Source organism: Tachypleus tridentatus, chromosome 3, assembly GCF_004210375.1.
Source record: "Tachypleus tridentatus isolate NWPU-2018 chromosome 3, ASM421037v1, whole genome shotgun sequence".
Classification (NCBI taxonomy): Eukaryota; Metazoa; Arthropoda; class Merostomata; order Xiphosura; family Limulidae; genus Tachypleus; species Tachypleus tridentatus.
This window is the reverse complement of record NC_134827.1, coordinates 53,400,923-53,419,542: the sequence shown is the minus strand read 5'-3', so window position 1 is coordinate 53,419,542 and position 18,620 is coordinate 53,400,923. Positions and strand designations below refer to the sequence as shown.

The 18,620-nt window shown below is 32.4% G+C and overlaps 1 protein-coding gene across 1 annotated transcript; it reads right to left on the bottom strand.

Moving 5' to 3' along the window:
* Nucleotides 1–4,030: 4,030 nt before the first annotated feature.
* On the bottom strand, nucleotides 4,031–11,512 carry LOC143245862 (POU domain protein 2-like). The gene is made up of 5 exons (XM_076492117.1): nucleotides 11,507–11,512; nucleotides 11,144–11,299; nucleotides 8,378–8,533; nucleotides 7,559–7,679; nucleotides 4,031–6,474 (listed from the first exon to the last, which is right to left on the bottom strand). Exons 1-5 carry the CDS (start codon nucleotides 11,510–11,512, stop codon nucleotides 5,984–5,986), a joined length of 930 nt encoding a protein of 309 aa, XP_076348232.1. The 3' UTR covers nucleotides 4,031–5,983.
* Between the last annotated feature and the right edge of the window lie 7,108 nt (nucleotides 11,513–18,620).

Here is an 18,620-nt window from a genome sequence, read left to right as displayed (position 1 = left end):
AATCTAAATAAAATCCCCATCCACCACCGCATTCTATCTATATATTTGTGTAATAAGGGAAGTTTTCAGTGCCGGGTCGCAAGATAAATTTTCTCTTGCCTTTAGGCCCGGCATGGCCAAGTGTGTTAAGGCGTGCGACTCGTAATCTGAGAGTCGCGGATTCGCATCCCCTTTGCGCCAAACACGCTCGCCCTTTCAGCCGTGAGGCGTTATTATGTGACGGTCAATCCCACTGTTCGTTGGTTAAAGAGTAGCCCAAGAGTTGGTGGTGGGTGGTGATGACTAGCTGTCTTCCCTCTAGTCTTACACTGCTAAATTAGGGACGGCTAGCACAGATAGCCCTCGAATAGTTTTGTGCGAAATTAAAACAAACAAACAAACAAACAAACAATCTCTTACCTTTGGACTTTTATCAAAGTAACTTCATAACGCTTAAAAGGCCCAACCAGTTTATTCTGTCAAGTTTTTCATTTCAGGTTTATCATACAAAACATATTAATTATACTTCTTGAATAATAACTTAATATAATTAATTCAAAATTCCTTAAAAACCAAACTGGGAGTTAGAAACGTTATAACATTAAATGTTGCTGTAGAAATAAAAACATTATAATTAATGATAAATAAATTAAAAAATATGAAAATTAGATTTATTATAACACTCCCTTTTAGATTTTAAATAGAAAGTATCAATTATTAATCTGAAACAGAGTATCATTGTTTGTTTATTAAATGTTTGAGTTAACTATTCTTAATTTTGAAGTATTTTGTTTGTTTTTGAATTTCCAGCAAAACTACATGAGAGTTATCTGCTCTAGCCGTCCCTAATTTAGAAATTTAAGACTAGAGAGAAGGGCAACTAATCATCACCACTCACTGCCAACTCTTGGGTCACTCTTTTACAAACGAATAGTAGGATTGAACGCCACATTATAGCGTCCCCACGGCTGAAAGAACGAGTATGTTTCGTGCGACGTGAATTTCAAACTGCGATCCTTAGATTACGAGCCGAAGGCCTTAACCACCTGGCCATGCGGGACCCACACGTAGGTTTTAAAAACTTCCAAAATAAATTTGTTAGAAAACAATTAAATATTTTTTATTAGGCTTAAAGTTTGCTTTTTTTAAATCCAGGAATTAATAACAATAATAACATTCGTTTTATTAGGAAAAATTAGATAATCGTCACAAATAAAAATTTTCTATATGTCCTTTGTGGTATAATTAACAATTTACTTTATTACATGTAAATACTTTTTTGTTAATATTCAAATAACGCTTGTGTAAGTGGTCAAAGTGAAAACTTCACTTTCAATAAACAACGATTTATTCACATAATTATAAAAATGTTTTCAGTGTCAAAACGACAATAAAATATTAAATAACTTTCTGTCTGTGATGTAAGTAGAAACCCGGATGACACTAGAAACAGTCTCATGCACTTGATGTATTTCGACGTCGTTACTGGTTCGTCTTCAGGAGTGAAATGTTTCGCATAAATTAGGCTAAAAAGCCACTAGATGCAATTTACATTTGATCTTGGTAATGCAAAAACTAAGCAGATAAGTGAGAATATATGAAGTTCAAATAATTTTCTGAAAGAACTAAAAAAAGGATGTTCTTTACTGTCATTCGTAACTTGTGTTTCCTGTCAAACAATGAAGCAGTTTAGCAAACAAAAATTTTCCCGATAAATAAACCGATAAACAAAGTCTTAATTTTACGAAGTATAAATCGATTTGATGTGAAAATACGGTGTTTTTTAATGTGAATGTAAAAGGTTTATAGAAGACAAACCAGAAGAAATTTAAAATATACGGAATGAATCAACATAAAAGAAATGTTAAAAACACTAATATTATTATTATATCATTAGCGGAATATATTGATGAAATTAAACACACAATTCAATTGGGAAAAACAAACCTTGATCTTAGTACAACCTAAAAACATTATTATTAGGAACGTAGGTTAATCTATTGAGATAATCAAATTTATATGTAAAAGAAAATTTAAATTCGTGAATAAGGACAATAGAATAGACCTGATGATAATGTTGCCAAAAGATGGCGTTAAATTCCTTAATATCTAAATTATATGTGGTTGTTGGTGTTTTTTTTTTGTTTTTTTTTGGAGGGGGTATAAATAAACCTGATTCTTCCCTGATATTTTCTTTCTAGTTGTAAGGATGTTATGAAGATAGAAGAGATTAGATTTCGAATTATATAAAAGTCATGTTTTAAAAATAAACTTTTAAATTTCATGTGTGTATATATATATATAGGTTGTATATGTTTTATTTTCTTCATTATTTTTCAATATTCGTGTAAAACTGTCGATAATTTGTAGGTTTCCCTCCAATACGTTATATTGTTCTTTTTAATGTATTTAAAGTTTTTAGTTTTTGTTTGGTTATGAGAATTATTGTTTTTTTTTATTAATTTCCAGCCACCTTCCCTCAGTAATAACATTCTTTATCTAATACCAATGTGAGTTATTTTTAATTATAAATAAAATGTAATATCTATATTTCAAATGTGAAGATGGTATGTTAAGAGTTTGTTTTAAAACTGTCATACTAGTTGCAAATTATCTTATCAATAAATGTTGAAAATAATTAACAAATATAATAATGAAACCTGGTCTTATATAGACTCGTTGAATTTAAATACATTGAAATACTGATTTATAAATCATTCAGTAGCTTACAGATTTAATTACTATTATGTTTATAGTCGTGATTATATAATACTTTCATTTTTAACAGCTTATCTGTAACACAAACAGCCATAACAATCGCTTTAAAGTTATTATAAATATTTAAGTTTGTTATCGGTCAATCATTTTTTTTAAACGGTCCCTTCCATTGACATTCTGTTGGTTTCCCATTTTATATTTCCGATAATGTATTTTTTAAATTGTATATACTTGTTTTGACTTACCTTTCATCATTTAGACTTTAGGACTGGTGCGAACGTTTTGGTTGCACGTAAAAATAACGTAATTTTCTTCACGTACTTTTCATTAGAATAGTTATTGAAGTCATTCGTGTTTTTAATAAGCTTCCTTAGTTTTTGTAACACCTTATTTACTTTGTTAAAATATATTTTGTAAATAGAATAAAACCATATAAATGTAATGTTCGAGTGTCCTTCGCCAATCTATATGGTGACAACTATAGAACGTATTTACACTATTAAAGTAGTACGTATACTACTGTATAAGTAATACAATGTGTTATGCTTAAAATGTAATGGATTATAAAAGGTAGATAACTTTCTCCAGTTAACAATAGAAGTTAAATTGTGACTTAAATTCTGTGTACTAGATTTGAATTAAACGTTTACACTTTCTGTTGTGTACTACTCTAGTAATATTCTCGGTAACAATATTTAAAAACATTTATTTTTCTTCGGTTTTTCAAAATTTATCAGACTTTAACGAAGTAAGTTTTAGCACTTCAACTAAATAACTGTAAGACGACCGCACGTGCACAAAATGTAATTTTTTATTGCGATAGATTAGTTTGTTTTTATTACATCTGTTACGTGTTATCATAGTTTCAACGTCTTATTCTTACAAAGTTATACAGATTAATGTAGAACTTTGTGGTTTACAATATAAATTTATTTTTCGAATTGTGAAAATGGTTAATTTTGTACTTTTTAAACTACAATTTCTACCTCGTATGGTATGTGATAAACGTAACGAAACTATTTTCATGTGTGTGGGTGAACATCGTATTTAAGTCTTTTATCGTGGTGGGTGGAAGTAGGAATTGTGAACATCCACATATATTATAATCTGGGTGGTGATTTAACATATTACAGACGATGCTGTACTTGTTACTATATATGTAAGTACACATTATGACCAACAGATGCCACTACACATCAAACTGTACTAAGTAATTTTAGGGTTCAGTACGAGTACAAAGCAAATTATTCCTGAGAATGGAGTAATAACTCTGAACGTAATCCAAATCTGGACAGAATCCAGAAGAAAATATTAAAAAATTGACACTAAACAGTTAGCTTTTCAAATTTTTAATAACTGCAGCTCTTTACCTGGTACAGAGGTGATTCATTGACTTCAATCGTATGCAAACAATGTGCAACAGTCTCGATTGTGTGAACAGTGTATATAATTTTATATAAACATCAGCCTTTCAAAATAATCTGTCCCACAAACATAAAACAAACTTTCCTCTTCCGATGATAGTTTTGTGACGAACTCTATTTGTAAATATCCACACTAACAGGGTGAAAAACAGAACGAGGAAATACGTTAAACCTAATTACCGCAGAAAAACTTTACCATATGTGAACTACTAGTTTGCTATAACACTCCATTTAAGTCTTAAAAACATTTCATATAACTTACATTTTGTAGTTACTATTTAAACACATTATTAAAATAAAACAGAAAAAACCCAACGAGTGAAATCTTAGGAAGGCAGATTTATTATTGAAAATACAAACATATTGAACTTAAACACGCAATACGTGGTTAAAAGGTTGTCTCGTGTTTTTCACAAATATTAATTTGTCGAGATTAGCAATGTATTCTCAAATATATATTTATTAAGTTAAAATGTATATATTTTCCCTCACAGTAAAGTTTAATATAATATTGCCTGTATGTAATCAAGCGACAATATTGAACGTAACTAGTCCTAGTTCGTTTTCAATTATTAAACAAACTGAATACATTTGTTAATCTAATTTCGAACACTAATTTGTATGTAATGTGTGACACAAAGTCACTAGATAAAATTTATCTATTTAAATGTTTGTTTTTAAAACTTAAGCTGAGAACCTTAATACGAAATAATTTTCGGATAATTAGTAGTAAGCACCACTTCTGTTACTTGTTTCTATTTTAGTTTTCTTCATGTTTATTATTTGTTTTAATATATTTGTATCTACTTTCAAAGTTTAGGGAATCCCAAGCACATTGGAAGATAATTTATTTTGAAATGAGTGTTAGAACCCATCCTATAGAAAATTACGTTAAATATATGTTATCTTATCATGGATATTTAATGATATAGGTTGTTAATTTATTTAAAATTAACGCTGTCGCATGGTCTTCAAATACAATATCTACACATCAATACATAATGTATGTTTAAAAATAAAACTTATGCATAAGCATTCCTGATACAATATTAAACATTTTTTGCCTGACATCCTGCCAACTACAATATGGCTCTGGATAAGTGTAATCTCAACTACAATAAATACCAAAACCACGTGGTCATAACATTCAACATCTATTGTCCTCCAAAATGTTTCAGCATAACAATATAAAAACTTTAACCCATACAAATGTAGTTATTTTTGAATGTTTCCTGGTGGATCAGAGCTTAACATTAAAATTAGTTTCTATACCCATGACAGAGGCCATAACTTATTGTGTAGACTTGTGGTGAAAAACAAAACTATATTTTGAACTACAAACTGTAGTGGAAAAATGACATAAATTTACCACCTAACCCTGTATGCAATGAAATTCCAAGAGAATTCTTGTACATAGACAAAATATCTAAAGTATTTTAGATTGAAAGTGGTGAACACGTATATAGGGTTTATAATAACAGGAAGGTAACTTAAACTGTATAAAGTAACCATTCAACCGAGTGGATGGATGTTCAATAACAGGAGAATATACTGCTTATAAATATGAAATCCACTAACTTTCCAATGATTCCTGAGTCTTCCTGAAATGTTTTATTGAACTGTTTGTCCTTTAGAAGTACATACTGAATATATCAGTTAAGCCTCATCCTTCCAGGTTAATTTTGATTCCACTTGACATGTTTTCCACTTAAACTTTAACACTACAACCACAACTTTCTCATTCCAATACGAAGTGTAAAACTTCTCTTGATAAAACTTAATTCATCGTTCTGTTTTATGATGATTCCACAGAACTAGTTGATGATGAATTTACTGTGGAAACTGTCAGCTTCCCAATTTTATTAGTTAGATGTGTTTGTAGACAGTGAATGAAGTTGGAATAATCCAGCAGTTGAAGAGAGAGCCATTGGAGATGGCAGTGTCATGACAGAGGAAGCAATTAATCTCTTCCTCTTTTGTCTTCTGTTACAAAACCAAACCCTGACAACCTCTTTTGGCAGAGACAAAGATACAGCAAACTGAGCAATATCTTTTGAAGTGGGTTTTGGGTTTTCTTTAAAGGCATTTTCTAAAGCTTGTCGCACATTTATATCAATGTTGGTTCGTTTCTTTCGTCGATGTCCAATTCTTTCAGTGAACGATTCATTCCCAACTATAGAACTTTTAAAGAAGGAATTTTCAGCATCTTCAAGCCATCTCTGTAAAAGAGGTTTCAGTTTGCACATATTCTTGAAACTGAGGTTAAGAGCTTCAAATCGAGATATTGTAGTTTGACTGAAGTCGTTTCCGTAATGCTTCCCCATTGCAAATCCCACATCTCCTTGTGTAAACCCTGCAATAAATGAGTGTTATAAGGTTCATAACTTATTCTCCACAGACTAGTCTTGGGAAATACGTTACATACCGACACATACTAGACTTGAAAAGTAAGTGTAATTCCAAGAATATTAATTTCACACCAGTATGTCTTGGAAATATAATTCTAATCCATGATTTATGGGCAAGTCTAGAAACTATTGTCTCGTTAGTAAGATCATCCTATTGATTAATGTACAGACATTGAATATCACTTGTATACAATGTTTTGTAGTTGTAACTTAAACATACAATAATGTTGGTGACATCCATCATACCATCTGTGGAAAAACAACTATTACTTCAGTTTAAGGACGTAGTGACATTCATAATTTGATTAACAGTTGTTAGCAAATGTGTCATACAATGTTACAACAAACTCTATTGGATAAAACATGAATTCACGTGTTACATGAAGTTCCAACAGTATCTACAAACAATTATCAGAGCCGTAATAATCAGTGATGTCGAGAAAACCCACTTGCAGAAAAATATATATAGAGCCGTAATAAGTTCAGTAATATCTACTTCCACAACATGGTACATTAAAATTTCGCTTTGCAAACTTCATGTCAGTTAATTTATTGTTTTAAAAAAACACTTGTATTTGTTAACTTTAGGACAGAATTGGAACTACCTTTTATATATTCAGTTTTTATCGAGCTTTTAACCTCAAAAGAAAACCATATTGAGCATGAGATTTTGCGAGCTATAAGTCTTAAGCCTATTTCTAGTATTCAGAAAACTGAAACAGAAATCCTTATCACCCAAAGTATTCAGAAAATTAAGTTACTCAAACGTAACACGTATATAAATGTTGATCTACATATAAATCACTAAATTAAAAATTAGTCATACTGGCTTTATTTGACTGGTTTGTTAAATAGTCTGTGTTAAGCCTAGAAAATTAACTTAGGCTAAGAGAAGCAAATTATTTACATTAGCGCTAATTTAAATTGGGTGTATCACTACATTAATAATGATTCTTCAATGATAATAATTTATTAGTAGTAGTTTTATAAAAAAAGGAAAGAAAAACGACTGGGTGATATAAAACTAACCTAAGTTTATTCTCTTTTGTTTAAATAATGTAGCAAATTCTTCCAAATCTTCCAGTGTTGTCGTCTCTGTATAACTAGCTTCTTTTGACGGAATTTTCCCAAACGCCCCCTCAGTATGAATCTAGGATATAATAAATTAAAAAACACAACAACATTTATTTTGACTTAAACGATGCTTCATAATGAACACTGAAAAACGCTACAGATATATTTCGTAATGAGTACTTTAATTTTTTTAAAGTTGGAGATACAAAGACGTAAGAATGGTAGTTTGATATTTAGATAAATTCGTTAAAACCCCAATTTCTTTTTACATGCGATTTCTAATTACCCTCAAACAGTTGTTTGTGTATAGATTATATGATCATTCTTGGTACATCTTTGTTTAGTCATTCTACGTTAAGAGAAAACGCTGGATTTGATACCCGTAGTGGCTCCAGCACAGCGAGGTTACTGGATAGGTTTTTTTATTAAAGATAACTGATGAAAAACTTGCTGAGATAAACGTAAGTATTTTAATAAACTTGTTAGTGGATTTATGTGTCAACAGCCCAATATCATAAATATTTTTTGTCTTTACCGAGTACTACTCAGTAAATTTAAAACGCGAACAAAATAATTTGTCATTGCTCTTAGGTACTTAAAATATACAAGGCAAAACCCACTTTGATAACGGTAATCAAAATTGGAAAGTTATACAAAATCTAGGTATAAACTTGTTGAACCGAAAATAGTTTAAGAAATATACGTTTATAGCCGAAAAAACAAACGTAACATTGTAGCCCTTGTCGTTAATGAAATAATAAATAAATTACAAACCTTGCATTGTAGCCCTTGTGGTTTATGACATTGCCCCGCATTGTATTCCTGGCTGATGTTTCGTTGGTGAGAAATCAAAGGATTATGCAGGGGGTTCAGTGCCTCAGAAGAAACGAATTGAATAAACTGTGACTGCAGGTTTTGAAACAGAACGTTCTAGAATATCAGTGTAAATAATTGTATATAGAAAATGTAATTCAAAACATTCGTATTAAAACAACAGGAATAATCGGTGAAACACGTAAAGATTAAATCATTCTGTCTGAGAGTTAGTTGTCTCCAACCTAAAAAGCTGTGCACACAGACAAATCTCAACATTCACTTCGGAACTGACGAGAGAACAGACATGAATAATGTTGACGATACGTTTTATTTCACAAACAAAATATTCTATACTAGTGTTAGACATCAATCATTCACATTACAAAATGTAACGAAACTTGAGACACAAAAAGTGTATATTTACCATGTGTTATCACTGAACAGATGTTACCATAGTGCACAACGTTGGATCTGAGTGAAACCGAGATTTACAACAAAATTAACTATTTTAAAGTTTGATAGATTAACTTAAATTCTTCACGTCACTAGGGACGGGTACCTTTTGTTTCTGTTGGAAACGACGTTTTTATAACTACTGAGATTTGAAATGAATGTTTAAAGAAAAGTTAAGCAAGTATTTGTGTAATGTAAGTAATCTGTATGAGGTGATTACCCAGGCTTTTGTAAAGTGGGAACTATTTCTTGTACGAACGCTACACATTAACATAAATTGAAACATAAACGTATAATAATTATCTCTTAATTTTTACAGGAAATAACCAGGACAACAGTAACAAAAATGATTAAAGTATTCCAAATTTTTAAAAACAATGGAAGCATCTAATACCGAATCGACGTGAAATGTTACAAGCTTTTTGTTAAAGCTTGTAAAACAAACAGATCTTACAAATAAAAGTACGTCCGGTTCACACCTTGACATGTAAGAATACCAAGTGACGTTTTTGCAAACATATCTGTATCTATCACACACTTTGTATTCCGCAAAACATCAGCGATAAATATTTTATTCTAAACACTGTATCTGGTACTTATTGTCTTCCACCATAGACGTCACTAAACGGGCAGTGCAGGGTAAAATGAACAGTTGATAACACTGTGCTAACTGGTAAATTGTAAAAAATGGACTACTACCCGTGCACACAGGGTTATAATAAATGTAGGTGGCGTAATAAAGTTATAATTATGCTATGTTTGCTTTGGAGAAAAGCTACTTTAGGCTATTTGTTGTATCCACCGCAGGGATTCGAATACGGATTTTAACACTGTAAGCGTAGAGTTGTCCCACTAAGATAAGAACGACAATAATTGTTATCATTGTGTCCACAAACTACCAATGTTAGTGTAATTTGTTCTTATAGTTTTATTTAATTAAACATATTTATTCCCTTTATAATGTTGACACGTCATTCAGTTATTAGGGGTGTGTTAAAATGATCAGTTAATACATATAACTACAATAAAGTTATAAAAATAAGAGTCATTTACCTATTTTAGAGCCTTTTCTTCACAACAAATTAAATTTGTAAACCACTTACATCGGTATCAATACCAGCTCTGAAAATTTTGTAAAGCCCCACCCTATGAATGTAGGTTTTTTTTTTTTGTGTTTCACGCGATAGCCGTCCTTAATTTAGCAGTGTAAGACGAGAAGGAAGGCAGCTAGTCATCACCACCCACCGCCAACTATTGGGCTACTCTTTTACCAACGAACAGTGGGATTGACCGTCACATTATAACGCCCCAAGGCTGAAAGAGCGAGCATGTTTGGTGCGACGGGGATTCGAACCCGCGACCCTCAGATTACGAGTCGAACGCTTCAACCCACCAGGCCACGAATATATATATAGTTGATTGATATATATAGTTTTTCAATGAGTTTGGCCACGTTATGGTTAACGTTTTTAGAACAATAGAAACAGCAGGGGTAAACACATGTTTGAAAACAAAACAATTCCTAAACACATTCGGTCAGTGACATCGTGTGAAAATGGTCACAGGTAAAGTAACAAAAACTCTAATTCTGATTTGAATGCATTTATTATGTCTCCAGTTATTGTGAACTACCTGTACTGAAAGAAACTAGTTGTATTTTGAAGTTAAAAAACGCAAGGTGGTGTTTTTAATTATTCTCTGGTATATAGTGAAATAAATAAGTTCAGTACTATGTTCATATTAGTTGTCAATAGGCGATTAAAACCTGCACAGTAGATCGATAATGAACCTAAAATAAGACAAAACACACATGAACGTTTGTACCATTAAATACTGTTCAAATTAACTTCTGATCAGATCAAAGAAAACTAATTAGCAATAATAACAGATAACTTGAATATACTGTTCAAATAATATTAGAAATGATGATGAAGTGTTACAACTATGCGATCGTAGCTCCACATCGCGAACTTCTAATAAACTAAAAATTACTATATTTCTCCTTGGTTAGTCACCCTGGCAAGGCCCAGCGATTAGTGTGCTCAGCTAGCAAATCGTTCACTAAATATGTTCATCCTCTCAGCTGTGAGGGGTGTGGGTGTTATAATGTAATAGTCAATCCTAATTACTCGCCAAATAAAAATTGTATAAATAAATAAACTACTTCCAAGTTATTATCTTTTCTCTTTGATAAGAACTCTTCAAGAAAGTAGCGTAATAAAAACAGCACGTTACTCTGTATTGCTTAACTTAGAATAAACTCCTAAATACCTGGTTCCGAAGAAACAGCTCGACTTGAACACTGGCAGGCAACTGGCTTGAGTGCAGTAGGAGGAAGTGTTCCAATCTCTGAAGAAAGTGCTGTTGTAACTGGTAAATTTCTTGGGAAGTTAGCTGAGTTCCAGAAGAAGTGGAACAAAGAGACTCCTAAAATAGAAACCAACACCAAATTTATTCGTTGTCAGTAAACTATACAGAAAACAGACACACGTGTTCACTGTGCACACAGATAAGTGTGGTTTGCCACAAAATCAAAATAAACAAACCATTAAATGGTGTCACGTCCCACAATCGTGGGTTTAAAATAAAGTGCCCTCAAGAGAGGTACTTGAAAACTATTACCACTGGTATCACCTCCATTACCTCACACGTCTCATGTTACTTGAACCACTATTCCTCATTCAACAAATGCCATAATCCATCCTGACATGAAGATACTTGTGTACAATTGACAACATGTAACAGTATGACTTAATACATGTGAAATTATGATTCCACAAAACAACAAGATGACTTAATACATGTGAAATTATGATTCCACAGAACAACAAGATGACTTAATACACGTGAAATTATGATTCCATAGAACAACGATATGACTTAATACACGTGAAATTACGATTACACAGAACAACGAGATGACTCAATACACGTGAAATTATGATTCCACAGTACAACGATATGACTTAATACACGTGAAATTATGATTCCACAGAACAACAAGATGAGTTAATACACGTGAAATTATGATTCCACAGAACAACGAGATGACTTAATACACGTGAAATTATGATTCCACAGAACAACAGTATGACTTAATACACGTGAAATTACGATTACACAGAACAACGAGATGACTTAATACACGTGAAATTATGATTCCACAGAACAACGATATGACTTAATACACGTTAAATTATGATTCCACAGAACAACAAGATGAGTTAATACACGTGAAATTATGATTCCACAGAACAACGATATGACTTAATACACGTGAAATTATGATTCCACAGAACAACGATGTGACTTAATACACGTGAAATTATGATTCCACAGAACAACGAGATGACTTAATACACGTGAAATTATGATTCCACAGAACAACAATATGACTCAATACACCTGAAATTATGATTCCACAGAACAACAATATGACTCAATACACCTGAAATTATGATTCCACAGAACAACAATATGACTTAATACACGTGAAATTATGATTCCACAGAACAACAAGATGAGTTAATACACGTGAAATTATGATTCCACAGAACAACGAGATGACTTAATACACGTGAAATTATGATTCCACAGAACAACGAGATGAGTTATACACGTAAAATTATGATTCCACAGAACAACAAGATGACTTAATACACGTGAAATTACGATTACACAGAACAACAAGATGACTTAATACACGTGAAATTATGATTACACAGAACAACGAGATGACTTAACACACGTGAAATTATGATTCCACAGAACTACAAGATGACTTAATACACGTGAAATTATGATTCCACAGAACAACGAGATGACTTAATACACGTGAAATTATGATTCCACAGAACAACGAGATGAATTAATACACGTAAAATTATGATTCCACAGAACAACGAGATCAGTTAATACACGTAAAATTATGATTCCACAGAACAACTAGATGACTTAATACACGTGAAATTATGATTCCACAGAACAACGAGATGAATTAATACACGTAAAATTATGATTCCACAGAACAACGAGATAAGTTAATACACGTAAAATTATGATTCCACAGAACAACAAGATGACTTAATACACGTGAAATTATGATTCCACAGAACAACGATGTGACTTAATACACGTGAAATTATGATTCCACAGAACAACAGTATGACTCAATACACGTGAAATTATGATTCCACAGAACAACAAGATGATTTAATACACGTGCAATTATGATTCCACAGAACAACGAGATGACTTAATACACGTGAAATTATGATTCCACAGAACAACAAGATGACTTAATACACGTGAAATTATGATTCCACAGAACAACGAGATGAAGTAATACACGTGAAATTATGATTCCACAGAACAACGAGATGACTTAATACACGTGAAATTATGATTCCACAGAACAACAAGATGACTTAATACACGTGAAATTATGATTCCATAGAACAATGATATGACTTAATACACGTGAAATTATGATTCCACAGAACAACGAGATGACTTAATACACGTGAAATTATGATTCCACAGAACAACGAGATGACTTAATACACGTGAAATTATGATTCCACAGAACAACAAGATGACTTAATACACGTGAAATTATGATTCCACAGAACAACGATATGACTTAATACACGTGAAATTATGATTCCACAGAACAACGAGATGACTTAATACACGTGAAATTATGATTCCACAGAACAACGAGATGACGTAATACACGTGAAATTATGATTCCACAGAACAACGATATGACTTAATACACGTTAAATTATGATTCCACAGAACAACAAGATGACTTAATACACGTGAAATTATGATTCCATAGAACAATGATATGACTTAATACACGTGAAATTATGATTCCACAGAACAACGAGATGACTTAATACACGTGAAATTATGATTCCACAGAACAACGATATGACTTAATACACGTGAAATTATGATTCCACAGAACAACGAGATGACTTAATACACGTGAAATTATGATTCCACAGAACAACGATATGACTTAATACACGTGAAATTATGATTCCACAGAACAACGAGATGACTTAATACACGTGAAATTATGATTCCACAGAACAACGATATGACTTAATACACGTGAAATTATGATTCCACAGAACAACAAGATGACTTAATACACGTGAAATTATGATTCCACAGAACAACGAGATGACTTAATACACGTGAAATTATGATTCCACAGAACAACAAGATGACTTAATACACGTGAAATTATGATTCCACAGAACAACAAGATGACTTAATACACGTGAAATTATGATTCCACAGAACAACGAGATGACTTAATACACGTGAAATTATGATTCCACAGAACAACAAGATGACTTAATACACGTGAAATTATGATTCCACAGAACAATAGTATGACTTAATACACGTGAAATTATGATTCCACAGAACAACGAGATGACTTAATACACGTGAAATTATGATTCCACAGAACAACGATATGACTTAATACACGTGAAATTATGATTCCACAGAACAACAAGATGACTTAATACACGTGAAATTATGATTCCACAGAACAACGAGATGACTTAATACACGTGAAATTATGATTCCACAGAACAACAAGATGACTTAATACACGTGAAATTATGATTCCACAGAACAACGAGATGACTTAATACACGTGAAATTATGATTCCACAGAACAACAAGATGACTTAATACACGTGAAATTATGATTCCACAGAACAACAAGATGACTTAATACACGTGAAATTATGATTCCACAGAACAACGAGATGACTTAATACACGTGAAATTATGATTCCACAGAACAACAAGATGACTTAATACACGTGAAATTATGATTCCACAGAACAACGAGATGACTTAATACACGTGAAATTATGATTCCACAGAACAACGAGATGACTTAATACACGTGAAATTATGATTCCACAGAACTACATAATGACTTAATACACGTGAAATTATGATTCCACAGAACAACGAGATGACTTAATACACGTGAAATTATGATTCCACAGAACAACGAGATGACTTAATACACGTGAAATTATGATTCCACAGAACAACAAGATGACTTAATACACGTGAAATTATGATTACACAGAACAACGATGTGACTTAATACACGTGAAATTATGATTCCACAGAACAACGAGATGACTTAATACACGTGAAATTATGATTCCACAGAACAACAAGATGACTTAATACACGTGAAATTATGATTCCACAGAACAACAAGATGACTTAATACACGTGAAATTATGATTCCACAGAACAACGAGATGACTTAATACACGTGAAATTATGATTCCACAGAACAACAAGATGACTTAATACACGTGAAATTATGATTCCACAGATGACTTAATACACGTGAAATTATGATTCCACAGAACAACGAGATGACTTAATACACGTGAAATTATGATTCCACAGAACAACGAGATGACTTAATACACGTGAAATTATGATTCCACAGAACAACGAGATGACTTAATACACGTGAAATTATGATTCCACAGAACAACGAGATGACTTAATACACGTGAAATTATGATTCCACAGAACAACGAGATGACTTAATACACGTGAAATTATGATTCCACAGAACAACGAGATGACTTAATACACGTGAAATTATGATTCCACAGAACAACAAGATGACTTAATACACGTGAAATTATGATTCCACAGAACAACAGTATGACTTAATACACGTGAAATTATGATTCCACAGAACAACGAGATGACTTAATACACGTGAAATTATGATTCCACAGAACAACGAGATGACTTAATACACGTGAAATTATGATTCCACAGAACAACAAGATGACTTAATACACGTGAAATTATGATTCCACAGAACAACAAGATGACTTAATACACGTGAAATTATGATTCCACAGAACAACAAGATGACTTAATACACGTGAAATTATGATTCCACAGAACAACGAGATGACTTAATACACGTGAAATTATGATTCCACAGAACAACGAGATGACTTAATACACGTGAAATTATGATTCCACAGAACAACAAGATGACTTAATACACGTGAAATTATGATTCCACAGAACAACAAGATGACTTAATACACGTGAAATTATGATTCCACAGAACAACGAGATGACTTAATACACGTGAAATTATGATTCCACAGAACAACGAGATGACTTAATACACGTGAAATTATGATTCCACAGAACAACGATATGACTTAATACACGTGAAATTATGATTCCACAGAACAACAAGATGACTTAATACACGTGAAATTATGATTCCACAGAACAACGATATGACTTAATACACGTGAAATTATGATTCCACAGAACAACGAGATGACTTAATACACGTGAAATTATGATTCCACAGAACAACGAGATGACTTAATACACGTGAAATTATGATTCCACAGAACAACAAGATGACTTAATACACGTGAAATTATGATTCCACAGAACAACGAGATGACTTAATACACGTGAAATTATGATTCCACAGAACAACAAGATGACTTAATACACGTGAAATTATGATTCCACAGAACAACGAGATGACTTAATACACGTGAAATTATGATTCCACAGAACAACGAGATGACTTAATACACGTGAAATTATGATTCCACAGAACAACAAGATGACTTAATACACGTGAAATTATGATTCCACAGAACAACAAGATGACTTAATACACGTGAAATTATGATTCCACAGAACAACGAGATGACTTAATACACGTGAAATTATGATTCCACAGAACAACGAGATGACTTAATACACGTGAAATTATGATTCCACAGAACAACGAGATGACTTAATACACGTGAAATTATGATTCCACAGAACAACAAGATGACTTAATACACGTGAAATTATGATTCCACAGAACAACAAGATGACTTAATACACGTGAAATTATGATTCCACAGAACAACAAGATGACTTAATACACGTGAAATTATGATTCCACAGAACAACGAGATGACTTAATACACGTGAAATTATGATTCCACAGAACAACGAGATGACTTAATACACGTGAAATTATGATTCCACAGAACAACGAGATGACTTAATACACGTGAAATTATGATTCCACAGAACAACGAGATGACTTAATACACGTGAAATTATGATTCCACAGAACAACGAGATGACTTAATACACGTGAAATTATGATTCCACAGAACAACGAGATGACTTAATACACGTGAAATTATGATTCCACAGAACAACGAGATGACTTAATACACGTGAAATTATGATTCCACAGAACAACGAGATGACTTAATACACGTGAAATTATGATTCCACAGAACAACAAGATGACTTAATACACGTGAAATTATGATTCCACAGAACAACGAGATGACTTAATACACGTGAAATTATGATTCCACAGAACAACGAGATGACTTAATACACGTGAAATTATGATTCCACAGAACAACGAGATGACTTAATACACGTGAAATTATGATTCCACAGAACAACGAGATGACTTAATACACGTGAAATTATGATTCCACAGAACAACGAGATGACTTAATACACGTGAAATTATGATTCCACAGAACTACATAATGACTTAATACACGTGAAATTATGATTCCACAGAACAACGAGATGACTTAATACACGTGAAATTATGATTCCACAGAACAACGAGATGAGTTAATACACGTGAAATTATGATTCCACAGAACAACAAGATGACTTAATACACGTGAAATTATGATTCCACAGAACAACGATGTGACTTAATACACGTGAAATTATGATTCCACAGAACAACAAGATGACTTAATACACGTGAAATTATGATTCCACAGAACAACAAGATGACTTAATACACGTGAAATTATGATTCCACAGAACAACAAGATGACTTAATACACGTGAAATTATGATTCCACAGAACAACGAGATGACTTAATACACGTGAAATTATGATTCCACAGAACAACAAGATGACTTAATACACGTGAAATTATGATTCCACAGAACAACGAGATGAGTTAATACACGTGAAATTATGATTCCACAGAACAACGAGATGACTTAATACACGTGAAATTATGATTCCACAGAACAACGAGATGACTTAATACACGTGAAATTATGATTCCACAGAACAACGAGATGACTTAATACACGTGAAATTATGATTCCACAGAACAACGAGATGACTTAATACACGTGAAATTATGATTCCACAGAACAACGAGATGACTTAATACACGTGAAATTATGATTCCACAGAACAACAAGATGACTTAATACACGTGAAATTATGATTCCACAGAACAACGAGATGACTTAATACACGTGAAATTATGATTCCACAGAACAACGAGATGACTTAATACACGTGAAATTATGATTCCACAGAACAACGAGATGACTTAATACACGTGAAATTATGATTCCACAGAACAACAAGATGACTCAATACACCTGAAATTATGATTCCACAGAACAACAAGATGATTTAATACACGTGCAATTATGATTCCACAGAACAACAGTATGACTTAATACACGTGAAATTATGATTCCACAGAACAACGAGATGACTTAATACACGTGAAATTATGATTCCACAGAACAACGAGATGACTTAATACACGTGAAATTATGATTCCACAGAACAACAAGATGACTTAATACACGTGAAATTATGATTCCACAGAACAACAAGATG